The sequence below is a fragment of the Poecilia reticulata genome, chromosome 13, assembly GCF_904066995.2.
Source record: "Poecilia reticulata chromosome 13, P_reticulata-male-v2, whole genome shotgun sequence".
NCBI lineage: Eukaryota > Metazoa > Chordata > Actinopteri > Cyprinodontiformes > Poeciliidae > Poecilia > Poecilia reticulata.
Window position 1 is genome coordinate 10,901,472 of NC_088842.1, and position 24,044 is coordinate 10,925,515.

The window sequence follows — 24,044 nt, forward strand, 5'->3', positions numbered from 1 at the left end:
CCTAAAAAAAATAACACCCTGGGCGGTTGCCCATATTGCCAGTGTCAGAAACCACAACTGTTTGCACCATTAAACTGCACCATTAAACATGGCAATTAATGGTAAGCAACGCTCAACTATGAACACTGTCCAAGGAATAACCAAGCAGAAGGAGCACGTGACTGTTTTCATCCTCCCTCCTGCTGCAATGTCTGCCACCATGACAGGTGACTAAAACAAAGAGCAATGAGCATGCTCTGTATTCCTAGGTTGTTTTATTTATTCGCCAATTTAAAAAAAAAAAAAAAAAAAAAAAAAATATATATATATATATATATATATATATATATATATATATATATATATATATATATATATATATATATATATATATATATATATATATATATATATATATATATATATATATATAGGGGCTGCACAGTGGCGCAGTTGGTAGAGCTGTTGCCTTGCAGCAAGAAGGCTCTGGGTTCGATTCCCGGCCTGGGGTCTCTCTGCATGGAGCTTGCATGTTCTCCCTGTGTATGCGTGGGTTTTCTCCAGGTACTCCGGTTTCCTCCCACAGTCCAAAAACATGACTGTCAGGTTAATTGGCCTCTCCAAATTGCCCCTAGGTATGAGTGTGTGTGTGCATGGTTGTGTGTCCTGTGTGTCTCTGTGTTGCCCTGCGACAGACTGGCGACCTGTCCAGGGTGTACCCCGCCCCCCACCCGAAACGTTGGCTGGAGATGGGCACCAGCAACCCTCCCGACCCCACTGAGGGAAAAAGGGTGCAAGAAAATGGATGTATATATATATATATATATTTTTTTTTTCATTAAATAAAATAATAGCTACTGCAGAACAGCTACAAGAACAAAGAATGGCTCTCAGTGAGGCTTCAGTCCTATCTACCTTAGTAAAGATCCATCCAGAAGAATCGGATCATTCCTGAATGTCACTATATTGCACTTTGGTCACAGCGTTGTCCCATATATGCGACGCCTCAGTCAAAACCTCCACACAATAATTCAGTGCATGAGTGACAACTTTTTTCATTGCAGATGCAACATGTGTCTCAGTACAGCTAGCTTTGCTAGCATCACGTCGACAGATCTTACCTTTCTTTAAGCTTTCCTTCCAAGTGACGCTAAAAGTTGGACGAAGTCCCACCGTCTGTGAAAGCGAAGCGCTGCTGATTTTACATGTCGTCATATCTTATGATTTATGCAGCGCTTCTATATTACTGACGATTAGACAGACATCTCCTCCTGCTCAGAGGAAACTACTGCGCATGTCTTGGAGCCAGTGGTGGGAAGTAACGAAGTACACGTACTTCGTTACTGTACTTAAGTACAGTTTTCGTGTATCTGTACTTTACTTAAGTAGATTTAATAATGGGGACTTTCTACTTTTACTCCACTACATTTTACAGTAAGTATCTGTACTTTCTACTTCACTACATTTCTACAAAACTGTCTCGTTACTCGTTACATCCAAGTCGCGTTGCGCTTTTTGTCCGTTAAAATGTGAAGTTCAGGGATTTAAGGTGGCGCCGTGAAATCCAAGCAATAACGTGACTTAGTTAGTGTCTGTTGTCACCCATCGGCTCCACCTTTACTCGCACGCGGAGCTCCAGACATGCGCAGTGGTTTCCTCTGAGCGGGAGGAGATGTTTGTCTATAATATAATAGCGCTGCATAAATTGATATGGCGACATGTAAAATCAGCAGCGCTTCGCTTTCACAGACGGTGGGACGTCGTCCAACTTTTAGCGTCACTTGGAAGGAAAGCTTAAAGAAAGGTAAGATCTGTGCTAGCAAAGCTAGCTGTACTGAGACACATGTTGCATCTGATGAAAAAAAGTTGTCACTCATGCGCTGAATTATTGTGTGGAGGTTTTGACTGAGGTGTCGCATATATGGGACAACGCTGTGACCAAAGTCTGCAATATAGTCATATGACATTCAGGAACGATCCGATTCTTCTGGACGGATCTTTACTAAGTCCTAAGGACTGAAGCCTCACTGAGAGCCGTTCTTTGTTCTTGTGTACACTGCAGTAGCTATATATATATATATATATATATATATATATATATATATATATATATATATATATATATATATATATATATAGACATTCATTTAATCGCTGAATAAGTAAAAGTTGAATGTATGAATGCAGAGCATACTCATTGCTCACATCGCAGTGGGAGGGAGGATGAAAACAGTCATGATGCTCATTCTGCTTAGTTACTTGTTGCGCCGTTGGACAGTGTTCATAGTTGAACGATATTTACCGTTAATTGCGATGTTTCAGTTGTGGTTTCTGACATATGCAATATGGGCAACCGCCCAGGGCGTTATTTTTCTAGGAATAGCAGGAGACCTCTGCGGATTGTAGCACAGCGCAGAGGCGAAAGCAAAACAGAATGAAGTGAGTTTTAATTGATACTGGTTAAATATATTTCAGCTCTAAGTATTTAATATCTAGGTGTTTTTATGGGAATGTGGATCTTTCAGATCAATCTGAAAACCAATTATGATAAACTTAATGTTATTGTGTCATTTAGCGCGGGGCGCTGGTCTTGGGTTCGGTGGTCTTGACTACAACTCTGCTGCATGGCTCCTTGGTTGCATGTCCTCCATCCCGCCCGCACCTTCTTTACATCCCCTTTCAGTTGGATTTCTTTCTAAATAAATGTGACTAATGAAGTTCATGCTATGTCAGGACAGGAGACAAAATGTTTCCATCCCTGAAATTATGATTCATAGAATCACATATCTAAGTCTAAACTGTTACAGAGAATAAACACAATAAGAACATGTTTAATCTGTGGTAGTGTTAATTAAAATGGCACATTTCTGATGTATTAAAATTAAATACGATCGGTACACTTACTGATATTAGTGATTAGGTAATGCATTCAGCGAGTACTTTTACTTTTAATACTTAAGTATTTTTAAAAGCCAGGACTTTTTTACTTTTACTTAAGTAAAATGTTAATGTGGTACTTTGACTTTTACTTAAGTACATTTTTCACTGTGTATTTGTACTTTTACTTAAGTACATTTTTTGAGTACTTTCTCCACCACTGCTTGGAGCTCCGCGTGCGAGTAAAGGTGGAGGCGATGGGTGACAACAGACACATAAGTCACGTCATTGCTCGGATTTTACGGCGCCATCTTAAATCCCTGAACTTCACATTTTAACGAAAAAAAGCGCAACGCGACTTGGATGTAACGAGTACGAGACAGTTTTGTAGAAATGTAGTTTAGTAGAAAGTACAGATACTTACTGTAAAATGTAGTGGAGTAAAAGTAGAAAGTATCCATTATTAAATTTACATAAGTAAAGTAAATGTAATTTTACTTTACTACCCTGCCCAAAGACTACAAGTAAAATTTACTTAATTTACTTAAGTAAATTTTACACGAAAAATTTACTTAAGTACAGTAATGAAGTACTTGTACTTCGTTACTTCCCACCACTGCACTGCAGACCCTGTTCATCCCAGATCCACAAATCTTCCAGAGGTCAAAGTTTTTACGACACTCTTCAATACTGCAAAAGTGTAAATTTAAGTGCAAATTAAGATATTGCATTAAATTTGAGAGCAATCTGGTGAAAATCAGGTGTCAGGTGCATTTTTTACGGCGCAAAACAGAAAAAATGCAAGATAAAAGTTTAATGAGGCAAATGGATATTTTACTGCTGACTTTTGACTCATCAGATGCTGCTGTGGCAAATAATTAATCACAAATGTCTGCAAGGCATATCATTAGCTGGTGAACATGACAATCCAAAACATCTGCTGCTGTAAAGTTTAAATGCATAACAAAAAAATCTAGTGTGAAAATCTTTAGTGCAGCCGTTTGTGATTTTGGGTTCCCGACCGTCTCTCCCTGTTTCAAAGCAGAGCAGTTCAGGTGTGTGAGAGAGTTTGAGAGAGCGCCATGTCCCACTGTTCGCGTAAAATAAGGAAGCCAAAACAAATATAACTGCAACCCAGGAGACTGAAAACGCAACTGAGCAACAAATAATAGTAACAGCTAAGACCTACGGTTGGACATTTTTGTTGCTTTTATTCTTTTAAAAATCTGGAAAACTTGTAACATTCCCAGTTCAGGACTTTACTGTAGCTCAGAAACAGAATATTGATCATGGACTAGGTTCTTGTTTACACTGTAAAAAATCTGTTTTTCAAATTAACTAAATCCAAGTTACACAACTCAGTAAAGAATATTAACGCATCTGAAGTGTTGTTTCAAATCAGTGTTGATTTGCCCTTATTAAAATGATAACATATTGACATTTTTATCTTTATTAGGAAGAGCTTTTGCCCTCCAAGCCATTTTATTTTATTTTATTTTGTTCAGTTTTGCAAATTGCACTAAGTCTTCCCACTGTTGGTATCGAGTTTTAATTTTTTGTGTTGTGGCGACCATAGTTTATATAAAACCCCAAAACTGTTTTTAGCCCGTCTCTGTGAGCTCACCACACCAAGGCTCTTGAAGCCTGAATTTGACTATAATGAGTCTGTGTTTATTCTGAAGTTACATGCCCTGCTCTCTGTCCTCTTCCTCTTTAATCGCCGCTAATTTCTGAGGTTTCTCTTCGTCGACGTCACAAATGCATTCAGAACCTCACTCCGTCTCCCAGCGTTTTCCCGGTTTCCTGCTGGGAGCCCGGTGCGTTATGCTCTCTGTGCTCAAGGGACCGGAGAATGCCAACTTTATTTATTTTTTTGCCGTGTAGGACGTGAATTGTCCGTGTCAGCTGCTTGGTGAGACCCTTTCTGGCTGCAGCCAGAGCGGTGGCAGGTTGCCATGTACACGGCAGCTGTCATGACAAAAGTGATACGGTGAATGAATGATTTGACGAGTTGCCAGCCTGATGTGGGCGTGCTTAGGTTGGCGTGAGGCCACCATGGTCAGTTTTTCCTTTGAATCCTCTGATGACCGAGCCTCTTAAGTGGATGTCACCCACACTTCATGGATAATCGAACCCCCAACGATATCATCTCTGAAAAGCTAAGCGTGATTGAAACAGTCGGGAAACTCTCACATTTCAGCACGTGTAGTAGAGAAATGCTTGATCCTCTCCTAAAAATCCCTTCTAGACTCTGCAGACTCCATCCAGTCTCAGTCTGGCACAAAGAGCGCGTTCGTAGCCACAAGGCCAGGGCCACTATGAGAATCCCATTCAGGGTTGCCAGATCTGACTGACTGTTTCCAGCCCAAACACGGCACAAAACACGCCCAACTCTTAAAAAAAAAAACATTGACTTCATTTATAGAGTTGTGACAAATCGCAGCGTTTTGGTTTGTCCTTTATTACGTTCTGAGCAGAACCAGACGCCACCGGGACCGAAAAGGACTTGACTTTAGATCACGACGTTGCCCTAGGATTGCTGCTCTGCAACATATAAGACTATTAATCATTGATGATGTCACATCGGACAGCTTAGATGTTTCAAAAATAAATAAATTGGCTCATAAAATAAGCAATAACATGGCATTTTATTCAAAGTTTGTGCTTCTCCGCCTCACAATTAGAACTATTTTGAAAGAATTTTTCCTTTGAACACTTTCTAAAAACCCACTAAATGTTGTGAAAAGCAGCCCAGATTTCAACAACCAAGGCTGTTTTTTCCCTTTTTATTTTTTTCAGCCCAAACTGGCAACACGGATCTCATTATTTGATCATTGTCAGCAAAAATACCACAGGGAATCAAAGGATCAACGTAAAAATCAAGCATCAATGTCATTTTGCTTTTATTTAAAACCGAAGAACTTCTGGAGTTTGAACTCCAGCTATAACATCTATTTATGAATTTAATTTTAATAGACCTAACAATACTGAAGAATAAACAAGAAGCAAAAATTTTTTTTAGCTTTTTGCAGGGAGTAAAAACAAAGTATGTCGTTCTGCTCTGCCTCTATTGTATTTTACAGATGCTAGTAGTTTGCTAACTGTACTCGTAAAACAGCATCATCTTCGTAGAAGTGATGGTTTTAGTTTCCATGCCTTCTCTGCTGCCTTTTTTCCCAAACTGCAGAGTTTGTCTGTGGTGCCTCCTTTCAGCCAGCTGACCTGCAGTGCGGAGAAGCAATTGTCAGCTGGATAAAACCCCAGTGTAGCTTGACACCGGTAAGCGGCCCCACAGCTGCACTGACTGTTTAACTAGATGTTGTGACCGTGAAACTGATTGTGAGAATGACGACTTCCACACTTTGCGCCCCAGAAAAGCCCCGGCGAGTTTCACCTCTCTCCTGAAAAGCTCATTCCAGCTGTCGTCTGCAAAAGTTTAGATAAAAAACCTTTTACTTCGCTGTTATGTTTCCTTTCTCTGTTTTGAAAGGGGTTATTTTCCTTTCAGCACACGTAAGAACAGAAGAAAACACACAAAAACCTTTTCCATTAGGTCAAGTCCTTGTTGTCACCACTTAGGTCATTCATTCCACACACACAGAAAAAACCCCAACAAAAAAAACACTTTATTTTGTTTGTGCTGGAACAAAGTCCACTATGTGTGTTTTAATCTCTGGCTGTGATCAGCCTCTTGTCGGTGTTGTTTTAATGTTTTTCGTTGTCGTTTCCTCAGACTGTGAGGTAACTCTGCCTCAAACTGCCTCGCATCTCCTGACATCACAAACGCGGCATTGTCTGTGTTTGTGTGCATGTTTTCGCAGAAATTGCCAGGGCGTTGCAGACGACTCTCTTCAGACACAGTTGTTGCTGTGATTTTTAATTTGGTAACCATGGTTACTCTGATCCTTTCTGACCTGCAGACAGGAGCCCAATCTCCAAAACAGAGCTGACTACTCACACACACACACACACACACACACATACAGCCTCTTCCTGTATCGCGGCTTCACCTGGCGGCATGCTCTTAAAGGAAGTGAGAATATGTGCGCCGAGGAGGATAAATAACAGAGAGCATCAGGGATGAAAAGGCTGGACTTCCTTCAGGGCTTTACCTGCCATTAATAACAGTTGGCAGGCAGCGAAGGTGAGGCACCTCCAGAGGGAGGAAGGAAGGCCGAGTGAGGAGGTTTGATTGAAGAGGTGATAAAGTTAGGGAGTCTGCCAGAGGGCCGGCGGTGAGTGAGGCCGAGGCGCCGGAGAGTTTTGTGTTTGAGAATATCAGCAGAATCGACCTGATTATTCATCAGCTGTTGCAGCTTATCCACTAACTGAACATTTAACTTCACTCTGCTGCTTTATTTACGCTCTTTATTTAGTTGTGCTTTTTTATCGATCACACTGGATGGTAGAAGTGTCCTAATTTATTGTGTGGAGGGTTGTGGAAAGGTGAGAAGATGGAAGGTGTCTCTTCAGTTCGGATTGTTTCTCAGGGACACCGACTAAAATGTCCAGTTTGATGCAATTTTAATAGTTTTATCTTTGGAGTCATGCCTACAAGGTGTCTAAAATACACACACAAATATTTTTCTTAAGTTCCATTAAAAATATTTAAGAAAGTATTAGTTATGTTTTCTTTATATAGAGGTTAAAGTGCTTCACAGTGAAAATATGAAAATACCTTAAAGAAATTAATTATTTATTTTTATTTTTATTTCATTTATGTATTTTATTTCAAACAGTAAAAAAAAAGCGATAACAAGAAATCAAAAGCGTGCTTACAAAACCAAGAACAAAATTATTTGTTTACCGCTACTTTTCTGTTTGTAAAAGAGTAGGAAGGAGTGAACACTCATGTAATCCTATTATCTCAATCTAATGATCTAATCTTAATATTAGACTTTAAGCAATTGCCAAAAAAATCATTAACTAAGAATTCTACTCAGTTTTTCTAAATATTTTTTTATAAAATAATCAGTAAGAGGCAGTATTATGCATTTTCCAGACACATAGTGTCATTTTATAGCACAATAAAGTCACTATGTCACATTCAACTGTAATAAAAATTATCTAAATATCAAACATGACATAAAATAAACATGTCTTTACAAGTTAACACATTGACATTGGGTACTTGTCTTTTTAAGAAGCCTTCTACTCCTCTTTCAGCTCGTCATCACAACAATGCTTCTCATTGTGCCGTTTATAACCGTCCTTAGCATTGGACTGAGAGGTAGTTTGTATGATGTTATCAGCAGACTCAGAGTTCCTCCGGGGGTTTGCTTGATTCAGCTGAGTGGGGAGTAGCAGGCAGGGATTTCTCAAACGTGCCTGAAAAAATGAAAAGTAATACTGCAGGTATGTTTTTCATGAGGGAATAACAGTATATAACATGATGTAACGCTAAAAAAGTACATTTTGCATTACAACCCCCCGTAATAATAATTACAACTCGTAATATTGTCCATTAGGATCTTTTATTTTCAGAATTGTTTTATGTGAATTATGTTTTGAACTTTAAAATATAGCCTATGTATGTAAACAGTCGTGGGAATGTTAGCTAGCATTAGCTTGTGCCTAATGGCATCACAACAATAAAATTCTTGAGAAACTGTTTGTCTTCTGTTGCAGGGGAAGCATTGTGTATTTTACAGACACTTTTATAGCACAATCAAGTAACTATGTGGTAATGCTAAAATATTTACCCCCTCATTTGGTGCAACTAGCTGCTAAAGCTTGAGGTGCTAACAAGGACCTGCCTTTGTGAGACAGAGAAGCACCTATAGCATGTAGCTTTTTATACATGAGACAAACACTGTAGTCCTTCCTAAAATCACCACCTCTTTCTTTCTTAAATTTATTTTTGGCAAAAAAACCCCAACAAAAAATCACTTTTGGGAAAAAAAATGACTAAAGCCGTTATTTTTAGGAAGGTGAGGAACTAGCAGTACAGAAAAACATAGCTGGTTGAAGGGATACACTATGATTAGATATCAGATCACTTTTTTCATCTCTAAATCCTACTTCACTTCCTGCCTCTGGTTCTGGTTCTGCCTTTTGGGTCTGGATAGAATCATAGGGGATTTGAGGCATTTTAAATCTTGATTGAGACTTGTGGAAAACTGTACAATTTGCTGCTGCAGGAGAATCAAGTCAGACAGATATCAGTCCAACTACATAATAGAGCAGCAATATTATTAGAGTCAGACTTTGAGGAGAGGGAGAAGAAACAGCAGAGAGCCGTGGGAGAGATGAACACTCAGAAAAAGAGAAAATTCTCATATCAGTCGCAGCAGCAGCCTCACTTAACAATTTTCCCAGAAAAATTTCTGCTGTTTCTTGATTTTTCTTTCTTTATTTTTTTTATATCAAAGATTGTCTAAAACTGCAGTCAGTTCTTCTCTAAAACGTTCATTTTTCCCCAATTACTGATGGAAAATAAAAATATTCCTTTCTGTTACATATAATATGAAGGACTGCTGATACAATTTATGAATCAGGAGGGAATGCTCCAAGCCAGTGACCTGCTGGGTTTCCTCTTTAAACTTTTTAAACTAGTTTTAGTAATGAACTAAACTTGACTTAATTGTTTGATAACTAGGATCAATTTGAATGTAAGAAGTAAATAAAATTGGATTTACTTGTTTTTGTGCTTTGAGACGACGCTTGTTTTGAATTAACGCTATATAAAAAAATACTGAATTCAGTTAGGCTCACTCAAATTAAATGGAGAGAGTTTTTAAACACACATTTTTGATTTTGCACACAGACTCTTGATTAGATTGGCTATGTGAAACCCTGGGATGATAACATTGGGATGCACACCACACACACACACACGCACGCACACACACACAGTCGTACGCTACTATCCAACAGGGGACATTCCATTGACTTCCATTCATTTCTACAGCCTAACCCTAACCCTTTTCCTAACCCTAACCATCACATACCTAACCCTTTTCCTAACCCTAACCAAAAGTCAATTCACACCTTAGTCCTAACTGCAACCCCTGACCCTAAAACAGGGTCATTTCCAAGAGGGGACCTACAAAATGTCCCCTCTTCAACGGTGAGTCCCCTGTTGGTCAGTGTAAAATGACACGCATGTCCCCTGTTGGATAGTTACACATGAACGCACGCACGCACGCATGCACGCACGCGCGCACACACACACACACACACACACACACACACACACACACACACACACACACACACACACACACACACACACACACACAGCCTGCATTTACTTTGCCTCCATGTAGCTAATCAGACATGAGTCTCCAGGACTCTGGCTCATAATGTAATGTTGTATCCCCTGTTGTATTTAGCTCAAATCAAATTTATTCCAAACAGAATCAGTGTGTTTTTAGTCAGCCGTTTAATCCCGCAGCGTGGATGTAAATAATGAATTTCTTCGGTTCAGAGTTTTAAGCCAAAGCGGAATGACTCCAGCTGGTATCTGTGCTCTCTGCCAGTTTTAATGAACTGGCTTTGAGCCCTTTGCCGCCCCGTACAGCTCATTATCTCCATGATTTCCCTGTGTGTGGGTGTTCTTCCTATTTCCTTCCATGATTTTTATGGTCACCTCAGCAGTTTTTTTTTCTTCTTGTTTTGTATTCCCCCTTAATCTAGTGTCTCGAATCCTTTTGTTTTATCTCCTGCAAAGTTCTTTGTTTTCCGTCTTTATCATTAGCCTGCAGGAATCCTACAAATTGTCACTCCAGGACTGCAATATTTCTCTGATCCTTTAGAGTCTTCTTCTGCCTTCCCTGTCCCTCAGCTCACCTTCTCCTCCCATCTCCTCATCTGTTGCAGCAAATTCCACTTGAAACAAAGCCCTGACTCAGAGTTTTTGCCATATAATTTTCAGCCCTCCAACATTTTGAACCTTCATGCCAACCCTTTATCTTCATGGCCGCTCCTCTTCCCCCCCCACATCTCTACCTCACTTCACATCTCCCGTAGCTGCTGCACCCATCACCTCCTTCTGAGCGGTTTCTTCCTCCCACTTCCACCCGATGCCTGTGGGCTGTACGCTTTCCAAACAAAGACGTGACTACACATCCGTGTAGCCTTTTAGACGAACCTTAAACACAACGCACATGCCAGAGCTATTTGCATGACAGGCGCTGGTGTGATTCACAGAGGGAGGGACTGGTGGGTGGATGAAGGGAAAACGAGAAATGGGGAGAGAGAGACGGAGTTGTAGTGGAAAGTGTTGGTCTGAATTATTCATTGCTGATATATACAATGAAAGAACGCATCCGAAAGGAGGAAGTCGCGAGTAAAAAGTCGCCCCCTTATCTCTCAGGAGTGAGATATCTCAGTGAGCTCAATGTCATCATTTCAGAATGTCTGGTGTGCGCCTGAGTCGTCAGCGACGGCAAACCCATCGGCTGAATTTATCTCAGCCGACGCCTGCAAATGCTTACGTTTAATAGAAATGTTCGGAGAAGGGGGAGGAAAAAAAATGGACTGCTGGAGCTATAAATGCAACAACCTGATATTGATCCGGTTTGACCTGCACACTGCATTGAAGACTGGGATTAAAGGAAGGCACATGGAAAAAAAGCTGTTAAACTGAGAAGGGTATTTTTTTCTTATTTTTATGCTCCAGGTCAGGATTTGCTTCATGAGCAACGTTTGCTGCTTGTCGTTATGTTACAGTCACACACTGGAAATGTTGAACTTGAAAACCTTACCACTTTAATTCAATGAAATGCATGAATAAGTTTTTAAGTATTTCCTTCTCAGTTGTCTTCAGGCTTGTAACTCATGACTGCTTTATTTGTCTTGATGTTAAAGATTGAGGAATGTGTGAAAGGCCTGAAAAAATTAAGGAAAAATACCGAAGCTAAGAGTGCAGCTGATAAAAGTGACAGTTCTGAAACTTCATCAGTTCATAGCACATTGGAAAAAAAGACAAATGTCACTGAACTCCAATTTGATTTCATAAGGTCAGGAGGATCAAGTCAGAAGAGCAGCTGAGAGACCTAGCAAACGGGGACTCTGTGAAAAGCTTTAAAAGTGTTCTGTGGCGATGCGAGTGTGTAATTTTCTGTAAAAGTCTAGCTACATAAAAAAAAAAAAAACATGGTAATTTCTGCTCCTGTCATGTTTTGTAGGAAGACAGTAGGACCAATATGGAGGTTTCAATTCAGGTTTGTAGTCTGTTTACACTGAAGTGTGATGGTGGTCTCATTAAAGATATAAGGCCTGCTCTACAAAGATTTCCAAATAAGTTGGGCAAAGAAAAAAAAGTTATATATTCAGAAATTGGGCATGCAATCTACAAAGATTGACTGATCAACAGATTACAGGCCGCCATGTTTGAATGAGGATTTTGCGTGAGTCACTGGCTGTCATCACGGAGAGCGTTGGACAGAGTGACCGTAAAAGAAAATGAAGTAGAAAGTCGGCGTGCTTGATGTATGGCAGTAACAGTAGTAATAATACAACAATTTAAATTAGGATACAAAACAAGAGTAAAAACATTTTACGATCAATCAAAATAAAGCTCTAAACTGCTGCATTAAGCTCCGCAGGCCTAAAACAGATGTAGCGCTCTGATTCATGTTTGGTAAATCGCATTGTGGGAGGCAAGTCATTACATTTGCATAGCCTCCTCCCCCCAGTGTTTTGCTCTTTTTGATGATCAGCAGACAAGCTAAATTTACGCGCCTCTTTCTGCTGTGCAGTCCCGTTTGTGCATTGTTTGTATATCAGGTTTGCACCTGATATCAAGATTTTACCTGCTTTTATACCTGCAAACTTTTACTAAACCAGAACCCGAAAGTAAAAAAAAAAACCTATTTGAACGGAGCTTAAGACTTCAATGTAAATCAGGTACAAACGCAACAAAACCGCAAAAACAAGAGAGGACAATCCGACACTTAAAGTACACCTTGTCTCTTTTTTTTTTATTTGTCTTCCTCCAGAAATCTTTTTCTCTGGTGTTGGAGGCTCTGGACCACGACAACGACACAACGGAACCAGGTAAGGCTGAGCTCTTGTTTTTACGACCTTCTGAATTTGAGAGCATGCTGGGGAATTGTCCGATCGATGCGTTTGCAGTCACCGACTGAGACTGGTCTCTGTTGAGTCCAATCGATCGGAGCTGAATTTGGACGTCCTGGGCCTGTTTATCTTGTAAAGGCCAAAGGGGCATTCATTGTAATTTGGTGCGATATAAGTGAAACCAGTACTGTTTTGAACATTACTTGCGGTCCAAAGCCTCAGCAAAAGTACATGCCTTCATGATTAGGTTTTTGTGGGCTTGATTAGCTTTTTGAGTGCTTAGCATCAGGGTTACTATTTGGCATCACTTGTGTCAAACCGCATCCACAAGGAGGCCAAAGAGCCTTGTTAAAAGGCACAGTTTGTACCCAAATCTTGTCGTTTTATGAACGTTTTCAAGTTTCTCAGTCCTAAAACGCTTTAACAACCAAGTGAGTATTCTGTGTTTTTTAAATCAGTATCTTCAAGGATTTTGCACTGTTTCTTAATTTATGTAAACAGCATTAAAACCTTCATCACTTTTTCTTCTTCGAGTCCAAGAAAGCTGCAGCTCCTTAGTTTAGTTAAGAGCAAACAGCACAAGTGCTTGTTTACCAGACCGTGCAGTTTGACATGAAGAAACAATGTGAAAACATCCTTTGTGTCTTAATGTCTGTGATCAGACAACTCTACCCTCACCCTTTAATTTCCTGCTCGTCTACTTTTTCTGAACTCTCCTCAAGACGTGGAAAAGCTCCTCAGCGGGAACTGTGAGCCGCCTGCTATAAAAAGCAAAACACTGAGATGAGCAGACAGATGCTCCCGCATCTTCCCCATTCCTTTCATGCCACAGATCTCATTTTCCACTCCCCTCATCTGGGAGAGAGGGGCGACAGTCGTCCGGACTGAGCGCAGACGGGAATAATGAAAAACTGGGAACTGTGCCCGACTTGTTCTCTGTGTCTCACCGGCTCTCCTGCATCTGTCTTCCTCTCGGCCCTCCGGCGCTAAACTTACATCTGTTTGCATTATCTTCCATTTCCACCTGAGCCTCTAACTACCTCTCACGTTGTGGCTAAAGCTGTGGAGTAGGCCAGCAGCTTAGCTCAGCCCAAACAGAGGCATCCGGTAGCGGTCTGAACGGAGTTATTGGGTCCTGCTTCCAATCAGGGAGGATTACAGAAACGGGACTGGAGCTTCTGAAATGCGCCGCGGAAACAATATGATGTTCTCTGACTGTCTGACTTTCACCGAGGTTACTTTGGATAAGACGTAGCTTTAGTGTGGAATGGAGAAGGGAAGGTCGTAGCAGACGTTTAAATTAAGTTTAAACTTTTATTCATAGCTTTTTTATTTTGAATCAGGACATTTTTTTTGGTCCTGTTTAAATCCAAGCGTCATACTTCAGTGCAATGTATGCCATGGATGTGGCATCAAACCAAGTCTTATCGGTTCCTTATTTTATTATTTGACTCAAAACTGATGTTTCTGATGCTTCAGATTTTTCTAGAAAGCAACTGATATTTCGTCTCCAAATGACGACTTCATCTTTTCAAATATCTCATCAAAGCATTTAAGGCAGAGGAGTGAACAGGATTTAACCTCAAACTGTTTAAAACGTTTCTAGACATGTTTCAGGAAGCCATATTTGTAATTTAGTGTGAATTCAAATGTTGTCACTGTGGAATTGCACGATATATCAGAACTAACATCAGTATCAGTCTTTATTTAAAATATCAGTTTCGGTCTGATAAATAAAACTGGGCTGAGATTAACAACTGATGTTTATTGACATCTTGTTGCCATTTGTTTCTGGACTGGAGGAGGGCTGGTTATGTAGTATTTGTTTGGTGAGAGTGATGCAGCAAAGGATTGTGGGAAGTTCAACTAAAGCAGAGAAACGGTGGTGAAGCGGTGTGGTCGCCTTTTTAACGTCAATCTATAAACTATTGTTAAATATTGGTTATCGGCCACAACAGGAGTATTAATATCGGATATCGGCTCAAATGTTCGTATTGGTATATCCTTACATTTACCTATAATTCTTCATGGTGTTGGTCCATAACTAGTGTTTTTTACAGGTATTGCTTTCTTAATAATGAACATTTTTGCTCCAATTTTCACACATTAAGCTGTGCAGATTTTCTTCCTGCTCACTGTATGTAGACAAGATAAACGCAGATCCTCGTCCAGCCTCGTTTTCATAGATCCAGGTTTTTAAAACGGGTTTTAAGAGTTGCTCTGGCTGTAGATGAGTTCAGAGGAGTAACTTTTTTCTTGCAGCAGTTTCTTGATTTCTGAAAATTGTCACACGTGCAGGTTATTTAAATTGCAAGTTTTCTCGTCTTTTCCATTTTGAAGAGTGTCAAGAAAAATAGAAAATGATGATACACTAAAAAAAGTTCTAAAACATTGTAGTGAACAAAGTATAATGTCAAGAATAAACACAATTCTTCTTTTATGTTCATTATTTAGGAAATCCAGAGGGGTGCCGATAAATGTTGCACCACTGCAACAAAAAAAGTTTCCCCCATCACTGAATAATAAAACAAATTGTCAAATTAAATATTGGATTACACATATTCTTTGCAAATTAAGATTAAGATAACAATATGCACTTATTTATAGCAAGTCTGTATCTTTACTGCTTAAGTTTGTTGCTTTCCTACTTGTCTTGCCTGACGATCCACCACATTGATCGAATGAGCATTAGAGAGCATCGACTTGGCATTTATTAAACACAAATATCCTTCAAGCAAACATATTCATCCACTCTCAATAAGAACTCATTGGCAAAGGTCACACAGACCTTTCCTGGTTATTTTATGTTATAAGTTTGCTTCAATTGTATCAAATTAGCTTTCTAGCTAGCATTATGTCTTCGCTTTCGTTGTGTTTGCCTGTTTGGTGCAGACTTCCTGCTACATTTAAGCAGCATCGACGCCGAGCTCAAAGCTGTGGAGAACAACTGAAATCCAATATTGGAAGTTTTCAAAGTTGGATCAGCTTGTCTATAGCGTTCAGCAAACACATTTCGGCTGGCTGCCTCGCCCGTGTGAGGGTAATATTAATGAGGCTGAAAAGAAAGCCCGCACATGAATTAGCCCCATACATCGAATAAAGAGTGGGACAAAACAATATCCGTCTGATCTGATCTGCTTCCTTGGGTGTATTGATTTGCCGGCAGGTGATCTGGAATAACGAGCAGAAGCGGGTGCTTTCTCTCCTGCGGGTATTCTCAGACATTTCCGAGGGCAAAACGATTCACAAAGCTCCGAGGAGGTTTTTAATACCTGCAGACATGCTGTGTGATCATATTTTTTTTGTAAAGTTTGACTTCCACTAAAGGTTATCGCTTCTTCAACCTGCTGTGTTTAACATCCCTGTCTACAGGGAACCAGGTTTGTTATTAATCAACCTGATCTAATCACCTCATGAAGAAAATCCTGCCCCGTTGCACACTTTCAACCCGCTGTGTTGGATCCTAATGATGTTATTTCTTCTTCTCTCGTGGCAGAGAAGTAATAATGATCAAATTAACCCTTTGACACGCCCGGTTTATAAAATAACTTAAAACCGGAGGTGCACTACGGCTGATTGATGAGTGTTTGTGGTGTTGGGCCCTCATATTTGACTGCAGGCTCATTTGTCTCAGTGTCCACGCTGTCCTCTTTTACTTTTAAACCCACACACACGCATACAGTGAAACCAGTGTGTGTGTGCGTGTGTGTGTGTGTGTGTGTGTGTTTTCATTCCTCTGTGTCAAACCACAGTGATCTCATCTCTCCATCAGGCAGGGTATGTGTGTGTGTATGTGTGTGTGTTTGTTTTTAATACCATGTGGGGACCCACGCTCCTTGTGGGGACCGAAGCCTGGTCCCCACAAGGGGAAATGCTGTTTTTGGGTCAGGGTTCAGATTTAGGACTAAGGTGTGAATTGAGTTTTTTAGGGTTAGGATAGGGGTAAGGTTTAGGCTGTAGAAATGAATGGAAGTCAATGGAAAGTCCTAACAAAGATAGCCACACAAACATGTGTGTGTGTGTGTTTGTGTGCATGCGTTTGTGTGTGTGTGTGTGTGTGCGCTTCTGCGTGTGTGTGCGTGTGTGTGTGTGTGTGCGCGTGTGTGTGCTAATAGCTGCTGTGCTGAGTCTCTGGCTCTTTTTGCCTCTAGCTGTCAAAACGAGTCATGCACAAAGACTCATTCTACTTTCTTCTAACTTCTCTGCTTCCTTTCTTCACGACTATCTCCAGATCTTCCCTTTTAGCTCCTAAATACACACTTGTAGAATACATTGAGACACATATTCGCACCTCCCTTGTGTGTTTAAGCCCTGTCAGGGAGCATTATGCTGGAGTTGGGGAGTAATGACGCCTCTGGGAAAGCCCCTCCTGGGGTGAAGCCGTTGCCCCAGTGTTGCCCAGGGACTCGTCTGGTTCTCTAATGCCTCTCATCGTCGACCTCTGTGTCAAGTGGGACTCATGCTGGAAATGTTTTATTATTCAACTCATAATATCCACACTGTCAAAGCTTCCTGAGTCTGATGGTTGGTAGGAAGTCTGATGGTAGGAAATTAATAGAGGATTCTCCGAAAAGATGAGTACATGTTTTTTTGTTGTTGTTTTACTTAAAGGGGCGGTATTATGTAAAATCAATTCATCTTATATTATTTTCTCATCAAAAACATAGCTTTATTCTTTCATTCATGGTTGAGAAATCCTTAAATTTTCTCTGGCAGCAAAACGATTTCTCTCTTTTTCTATTATGACTCCCTGAAGGGGAAAAAGCAGGAGTTTTTAAATTGCCAATTTCGAGTCATTAAATTAGGAAGTACATTTTATTTTATGTAATATGTATACACAACTCTGGATAAATTAAGATACCATTGCACTGAATCCCACTGAAAACCTCATTTTATTCCACAAAATATTGATTTCTGAACTCTTCCTGAGTTAAAACATTAATATTGTTGTTTCTAAATGAATATTAACTTGTCTTCTTTGCATAATTGAAGGTCTGAAAGCTCTGCATCTTTTATGTTATTTTGACCATTTCTCATTTTCTGCAAATAAATACAAAATTTTTGCTTTGAATTTTGGGCACATGTTATTAGTTCATAGAATAAAAAAACAATGTTCACCTTACTCAACAATAGACCAATAAAAAGTAAAGTCAGCGAAAATGATCATTTAAGGGGTTTCTCAACCAGAACTGTATATGACATCCATTGCACTGAAAGTAATATAGTTACTTGATGTTGCTATGAAATAGCACTGTATGTATGGAAGTTTTTCACATAAACTGGTTTTGATTCAGGCTCATTGTCCTGTGAGAACAACCAGCTGCCAAGGCATAATGCTGCCATCACCATCACTGACAGCTGGTGTTCCTAGTATTGAATTCCCCAAACATTTTATTTCTTCAATTATTGTGACCAAACATTTCAGTCTTTTTGTTTCTTTATCATGAAACCTTCTTCTAGAAGTCACATGTCTCCTGAACTCACATCACTGTTAAATGTTAAATCCAGTTATTTTGATGAAATGTTTTGGTGGTTTGAACTTGAATTGGATGGTCCAGCTATTCAATGATCCCAAGCAAACATCAGAAAATTTTTTTTAATTCTTAAATCAACACTAAGCTTCTGGAATATAACTTTCATGTTAAACTGTGGGACACGTTATTATGCTTTCAAAATTAATTATCAACTTGAACGCTTCAAACATATTTTACATCCCTGCTGGTATTTGCATAGATTTACTAATTTTAAATTACATTTCTGCTGCTATTTGCACATCTCTGTTGTTTGCACAGTTTCATTTATTGTAAATAGTCTGTGTTTTAATCCACAAATACACACGCACAGTTTGTAAGGTTTTTTCCTCCACTCATCTGCACTTTCTTGTAGATCAAAATATGGTATTTTTAATAACTTCACAGCATTTTATGCTGCAATTCCCCCCCTTGTTGTACAGTTTGTTATTCTTAGTTTTGTTTTTTTAAAATATATTTTTAGGTTTTGTCTTTGTGAGAACCTACATGTCTCGATTGCATGTCACTATGCTGCTGTTGCACCTGAATTCCTGCAGTGTGGAGGAATAAAGGAGATTTCTATTCTATATTATTAAAAATATTCCACATTTCCTTAATCATTTATCAGAGTTCACCTCTCAGTTCCCTCCATAATACAGAATAAAGTTCTCCTCTGCGCTCCTGCAGGTCAGCTGATTGAGCGCGTCCTCCTCTCCTCCATGCTGAACCCGGGTGAACAGTGGCAGACGTACCGCCACCACGGACGGATCCTCAGCCTGGAGTATCGGCTCCGCTTCCGCTGCGACACCAATTACTACGGGCCTAACTGCAACAAGTTCTGCCGGGCCAGAGACGACTTTTTCGGCCACTTCAACTGTGACCCAAGTGGCTCCAAGGTCTGCATGGAGGGCTGGACCGGACCGGAGTGCAAAGAGGGTAATAGTTCAGGTTTTAGTTCACATTATGTGAATAGTCTCTTTCCTCTTTTCTTGTTTGTAAGTGTAAATGTTTTCGGCAAAGGTTTTCCATGAGAAATTAAATGTTTTGCTGTTTTATGTTGACCTAAGAAGCCCTGTAACTTAAAATGAAACTCTGCAAAAGTTAACTTATTAACTTTTGCAAGTATATGTGATATGCAAGTATATACATACTGAATTATCCTAAATATTTTGAGGTAATATTGTGATCACAATAAAAGTAACAATATTATCACTTATTTTTGGTAGCTGTGGCATAACAGAGCAATCACAACTTCATAATTACAAATATTGCTCTTGAAAAACATTCCCACTTTTAATATGCTTCATTACTACGCCAGTCACAAAAAGAAGTGTGATCTGTGTCACACAGTAACTGGATCTAATACAGTTTTCAAATGAAATGTTTATTGTTACTCTCATTGAACAAAGAGTGGGGAAAATAGTAAAACCAACAATCTTGATGCAGCGTTATCAAACCAAGAAATTTATCACGATAAAAGACAAATTATATGATAAATGCACAGCCCTAAGCTGATGTTAAATAATTATATGATAACTTTATGAATGACTGGTCCTGCTGATATCACCGGGGGGGATGTGGGGGGGAAGGTCGCCTTGGTCTGATTCGTCAGAGGGACGTCATTCGCCATGACTCGTCAGCCGGACGGACGACCCGTCTCTGTAACCTCTTGGAGGTTTTTCTTTGCAACGGTAAGAGTGAACGGAGGAAACCAAAGTGGAAACTATGGAAGGACACGCAGCTAGTTGGAGGACATCCTGCAGCTCTGCCCACCTCGCCCCGTCTCACTCGCCCTGACTTCCTCCTCAGCACGCCGCTGATTGGACCGCACAGAAGCAGGAAGTTGGACAGATTAGCCTCGGCCCCCCGTTACCTCCAGGTTAACCTATAGTGCCTGTGAGGGGAATTTACAGACTTTGAGAATTCAGTGCGATAACATTTATTGTCATCTTTATTGACTGAATAGATCTCACCTTTCACTAAACAACCAGTGAAGATGTAAAAAAATAAATCTTCACGTATTTTAGTTTTCTTGTTTTGTGTTGCTAGCTTATGTCACTGAAGCTTCAGGTTATCATTTGTCTTTGTGTTTGTTTTGCAGCCGTGTGCAGGCAGGGATGCCATCAGACTCATGGTTCTTGTACCGCTCCTGGAGAATGCAAGTAAGCTTCTGAAACAACTACCAACATTGATGTTGTGGTAGCAACTCTCCTCTATCACTGCCATGAAAATACTAATAAATTCCCCTTATTTATGCCATATAATTGCCTAACAACCAGACTTCCTTATAATGTTTTATTGTGCTTTTGATCAGTAGTACTCCAGACTTTCTGAAGGTTTTTTTTTCTTTTACTTTCCCAGCTTTTGTTTTTACTCATGTTTTGCACACTGCTGTACTTTTCATAAGCATAAAAGGATAAGAAGCTCTTGAATGTATCAAGCAGTATTGTTTATGCAAAACAACTGACTTAAAAAGCAAAAAACACCAACGTTTATGCAGTTTGTCACCAGCAGTTGTTTAAAAAAAAACATAATTTGTGAAGCACAGGAACAAGTTTGGCTCTGCACAGAGATGGCAAAACGCATTTGTGTCAAACTATGCTGGACTTTGAGTTTATTTTGTTCCATCTTGTGTTTCGTTCATCTCTGTGTTCCCCATCTCTGGGGTTAATTTTCCCTGACTTCCTTTGTTTCTGACATCCCATATTTTTTAACAAACTCTCCACAACATGCTCAAAAACATAAACTGCACTGAAAATCTGGTGATACAAAAATAATTTGAAGCTTAATAAAACAGTGTAAAACCATTCAAAAATCCCAGATAATTGTTGATTAAAACCATTTTTAAAATGCTGCACAACTTAAAAATGTTTGGGTTGGTTTAAATATTTAACGCTGCAAAGATTAAATATCAATGTTTGTGTTTAGAAGAATAAAACAGACACAATGTTCTGAAACAACTACCAACATTGATGTTGTGGTAGCAACTCTCCTCTATCACTGCCATGAAAATACTAATAAATTCCCCTCATTCTGATGGTTTCTGAATTACATAAAAAAACTAAGTTTAATCCAGGATGACCTGATATATTAAGGCATTGAATCCCCTTTACCTGTTAGCTTGTATCAGAGACTGATTGGATTTCTCCTTTCTCAGTTAAAGAAACCACTACAATGCACAGCAATCTTGTGCAGATGAAGTTGAAATTCATGTATTCAGTTTTTGTTCACTAAAAATATTCTAAGACATGATATTCTGAGAGGCAATCTGTCTCTGCTCTGGTTGTAGGTGTCACTACGGCTGGACGGGAGCTCTGTGTGATCAGTGTGTGACGTTTCCCGGCTGTGTGTACGGGAGCTGCACCGAGCCCTGGCAGTGTGTGTGTGACGTCAACTGGGGAGGTCTGCTGTGTGACAAAGGTGTGAAATGCAAAATATTTCAACAATTTGTGCTGAGATGAAGCAAGCGCCAAGAGGTCCGGAGGATCGAGATTTTGACATTTGAAAAGATTTGAATAATTCCGCTCATATTTTATTGTTTCCATTCAAAACACAGTAGAATCAGTGCATCTAATTGCTTTTGCATGAACACTTTTTCCTACTGTTGATAAAACAATCCAGCATATTGATGATGACTAACAGATATTGATAATAGCATCAGGGATTAACAGAATATTTTCTGTATTTGACAGATTTTTTTTTTTTTTGGTCAAACAACAGAAAAATCTGAAGCCCGTATGACTTTTTGATGGATTACAATTCACACCCTGGACGACTTGGTGCAGACATTTTCAACTTTACACACAGAGTACATCGCGGAAGCAACTAAATCAATCATTAGTTGCTTCCGGAAGCAATCATGATTGCGGAAGTGAACTAGTGATTGCTTCTGCAGTCATTAGGAGAGGGAAGTCTGCGCCTCCCTACTTAGGCCGGCTCCTCCATGACCCGACCTCAGATTATCAGAGGATAATTAAGGATTTGATTTTCTAAAAAATAAGGTCAAACTCATAAACCAGTTCAGACTTATTTATACTTTATTCACAGAACTTGGTAGCTACAGTACAGGTACACGACTTCAAGCACCTGCATAATGTTTTATGACTTCCAGAAATGTTTAATCTGCTGTAGATTTGTTTTTAAGCCTGACGCCTCTTTTGTTCTCTTTAGCTACTCCTCTGGCTGCTTGCAAGGAAAACCTAAAATAAGACACTTAAAGATCAGTGTAAACATTGTGCACTTTTGCAAATCTGTTGTTGGCATTCATTACAAACATGTTTCTCCAGGCCTGAAATCAACAGGCATCATCAGAGCACATGAAGAGCTTCACAGAGCTTTGCATGTTGACCAAGGAAAACTCTGCCTGCCTGCGAGACGGAGAAAATGGTGTGTGTTGTTAGCTTGTCAGGCGTGGTTCTTTACACATGACTTACAGATTCCCAAACAAGAAAAAAAGAGAGAAAAAAAAGCACCTGAAGGCTTGAAGTTTTCCAGCATACTATAGAAAAGTTAGATCCTCTGTCCCAGAGCGAGAGCTGGAGTCCAGCTTGTGCCCAGGGGACGGAGTATTGTGGAGAGGAAAAGTGATAGCCTTGGGTAGGGCGATTATGGCGCGGCGCTCTTTGCTAGGTGTGGCCCTGAGCAGTTTCTGCTCATTCAGACGGGCACTTTAAAGGACGACAGAGAGACAAAGGAACTGTGGGAAACGAAGAAGATGATCAGGGAAGATTTTGCTTTCTTCTTCCTCCAGAGTGGAGACAACAGGCCCTTCAGCTATCTGCTGCACAGTCAACAGTGACCTGGATTCACCGTAAACTTTCTGCATCCATGTTAAAGAAACATGGTTGAAAAACTATCTGCATTTTCATTGCCTCTACATTTCAATTTGTTTTTTTGTGAGTTTTGCTGAAACATTAAACACTATTTTTAAAAAGTTTCTTCATGTTTCCAGATCTTAACTACTGTGGGACACACCAGCCCTGTAAAAACGGCGGGACCTGCACCAACACAGAGCCAAACGAGTATCAGTGCGAGTGCCAGGAGGGTTTCAGAGGACGCAACTGTGACATCGGTGAGAGCCGTGGTGCGATGGATGGATGGATGGATGTCAGAATGTTTTGAACTGACAGAGGACACATAGGAAGTAAAACGATGTAAAAATAACACATTTTCTTACCTGAAAAACTTTATGCTCACAAACAAAACTGCCTTGGTTCTCTGGCTGCTGGATCTGTTAGTCGTACCCATCCGTGTGAGGAATAGGGTCATTTCCTCATCTCTCATCTTTGGATGGTTCCCTCCATAGAAGCCGTGATTCTGCGTGTTTCAACATCCTGAGGCAAAAATAGCTAAAACTGATTTTAGTGAAGAGAAACCTGCCCTCATTTAACCACCAGTAATAAAGCTGAAACAATTAATCGAATAAATCAATTATTGAACAATTAGTCAGCTAATTTACTAATCAAATAATTGCCAAGGGCCACAAATAAAAAAAAACACTTTGTATTTTGAATTAAAAATTTTTTTTGTCTGTAAATACGTTCTACTCAGAACTCCTCAGGGATCACAGTTTTAGTTTCACCTGGTTAAAATGTAAGTTTCTCTATTAAACACCTATTTGATATCCAATTATTAATTGGTTAATTAAAAAATAGT

The 24,044-nt window shown here is 39.7% G+C and overlaps 1 protein-coding gene across 2 annotated transcripts in view; it reads left to right on the plus strand.

The window, feature by feature from the left end:
• Positions 1 to 24,044, plus strand: part of LOC103474724 (uncharacterized) — a 60,819-nt gene that overhangs the window by 25,399 nt on the left and 11,376 nt on the right. For both annotated transcript variants that reach the window (XM_008425879.3, XM_017308412.2), the window contains 5 exons: positions 12,801 to 12,858; positions 19,077 to 19,325; positions 20,491 to 20,551; positions 21,679 to 21,809; positions 23,341 to 23,460. In XM_008425879.3, the coding sequence (XP_008424101.2) occupies positions 12,801 to 12,858; positions 19,077 to 19,325; positions 20,491 to 20,551; positions 21,679 to 21,809; positions 23,341 to 23,460 (619 nt within the window). The remainder of the gene's footprint in view (positions 1 to 12,800; positions 12,859 to 19,076; positions 19,326 to 20,490; positions 20,552 to 21,678; positions 21,810 to 23,340; positions 23,461 to 24,044) is intronic.